General features: G+C 55.9%; 1 protein-coding gene across 1 annotated transcript in view; it reads right to left on the bottom strand.

The window, feature by feature from the left end:
* GATAD2A (GATA zinc finger domain containing 2A) overlaps positions 1 to 1,267 on the bottom strand; it is an 18,270-nt gene that overhangs the window by 5,800 nt on the left and 11,203 nt on the right. Inside the window, 3 exon segments of the mRNA XM_031065173.1 lie at positions 61 to 110; positions 113 to 332; positions 1,084 to 1,203. Of these exon segments, the coding sequence (XP_030921033.1) occupies positions 61 to 110; positions 113 to 332; positions 1,084 to 1,203 (390 nt within the window).

The raw sequence follows: 1,267 nt of genomic DNA, 5'->3' as shown, positions 1-1,267 counted from the left end.
TGGGATCACTGGGAATCAGGGAATGGGATCCATGGGATCACTGGGAATCAGAGGAGTCACCGGTGCCACCCGCTGGGGCAGTGCCAGCCTGGGGGGTGCTGTTGATGTTGGTCATTCCCACTGTTCCCAGCCCATTCCCAGTGGGAATTCCCAGGAATTCTCACCTGGGGGATGTTGACGAGCAGGCTGGCGTTGGGCACGTTGGCCACGCGGATCAGGCCCTGCTGGATGATCCTCTGGCCCTGGATCTGCACCGAGGGCACCGAGGCGCGCGGCGCCAGCAGCAGCGGCGGCGGGCCCGTGCTCGAGTGCTGCCGGATGGTGTGGATTTGCTGGGAAAACACGGAAAATGGGGTTGGGAAAACGCGGAAAAGCGGGAATCAACAAGAAAACAAACCCAGGAAGATTTCTCCCTTTCCCCCTCCGGAACCGTGGGGCAAGAGGTGCTCTGAGCATTCCAGCCCCGAATTGCCAAGTTTCTGAGTGGATCTGCTGGGAAAATATGGAAAAAGGGTTGGGGAAACATGGAAAAGGGGTTGGGAAAATGTGGGAAAGGGGTTGGGAAAATGTGGAAAAAGAGTCGGGAAAACATGGAAAAGGGGTTGGGAAAATGTGGGAAAGGGGTTGGGAAAACGTGGAAAAGGAGTTGGGAAAATGTGGGAAAGGGGTTGGGAAAAGAAGGGAAAGGGGTTGGGAAAATGTGGGAAAGTGGGAATAAGCAAAGCACGAAGAAAAAGAAACCATGGAATAACAATCAGGATGTTTTCCCCTTTCCCTCCAGCCCCGAATTCCCAAATTTCTGAGTGGATTTGCTGAGAAAACGTGGAAAAGGGGGCTGGGAATCCATGGAATTGGCGGGATAGAAAGGATAATTAGAGGGAAAACCATGCAAAAGCAGGAATTGCTTCCCACCTCCTCTCCCAAAAAAAACCCAAAAACCCCAGAAACCAGAACAGCCCGAATTAACCCCAAAAATCCCGTTTTTACGGGAGCACGCACCACGGGATGTTCCAAGCGACCAGAGGGCGGGAAAATCCCGAATTTTTCCATGGGGTGGGAAGGGGAGGAGGGGGAGAAGCTCACCTGGGCCCCTCGGACCAGGGGGGGCATCACGATCTGGGGGCTCTGCTTGGAGGCGGCCGCTTGGCCCCCCCGGAGCAGCGGGGGCGGGAGCCCGGAGCCCGGAACGCGGCTGGAGGAGGGCTGGAAAAACGGGGGAAAAACGGGGAAAAACGGTCAGAACGGGGATGGGAAATTGGGGGAATAA

Source organism: Geospiza fortis, unplaced genomic scaffold, assembly GCF_000277835.1.
Source record: "Geospiza fortis unplaced genomic scaffold, GeoFor_1.0 scaffold248, whole genome shotgun sequence".
NCBI lineage: Eukaryota > Metazoa > Chordata > Aves > Passeriformes > Thraupidae > Geospiza > Geospiza fortis.
Note: the sequence above shows the minus strand (reverse complement) of the source record. Positions and strands in the feature narration are given on the sequence as shown.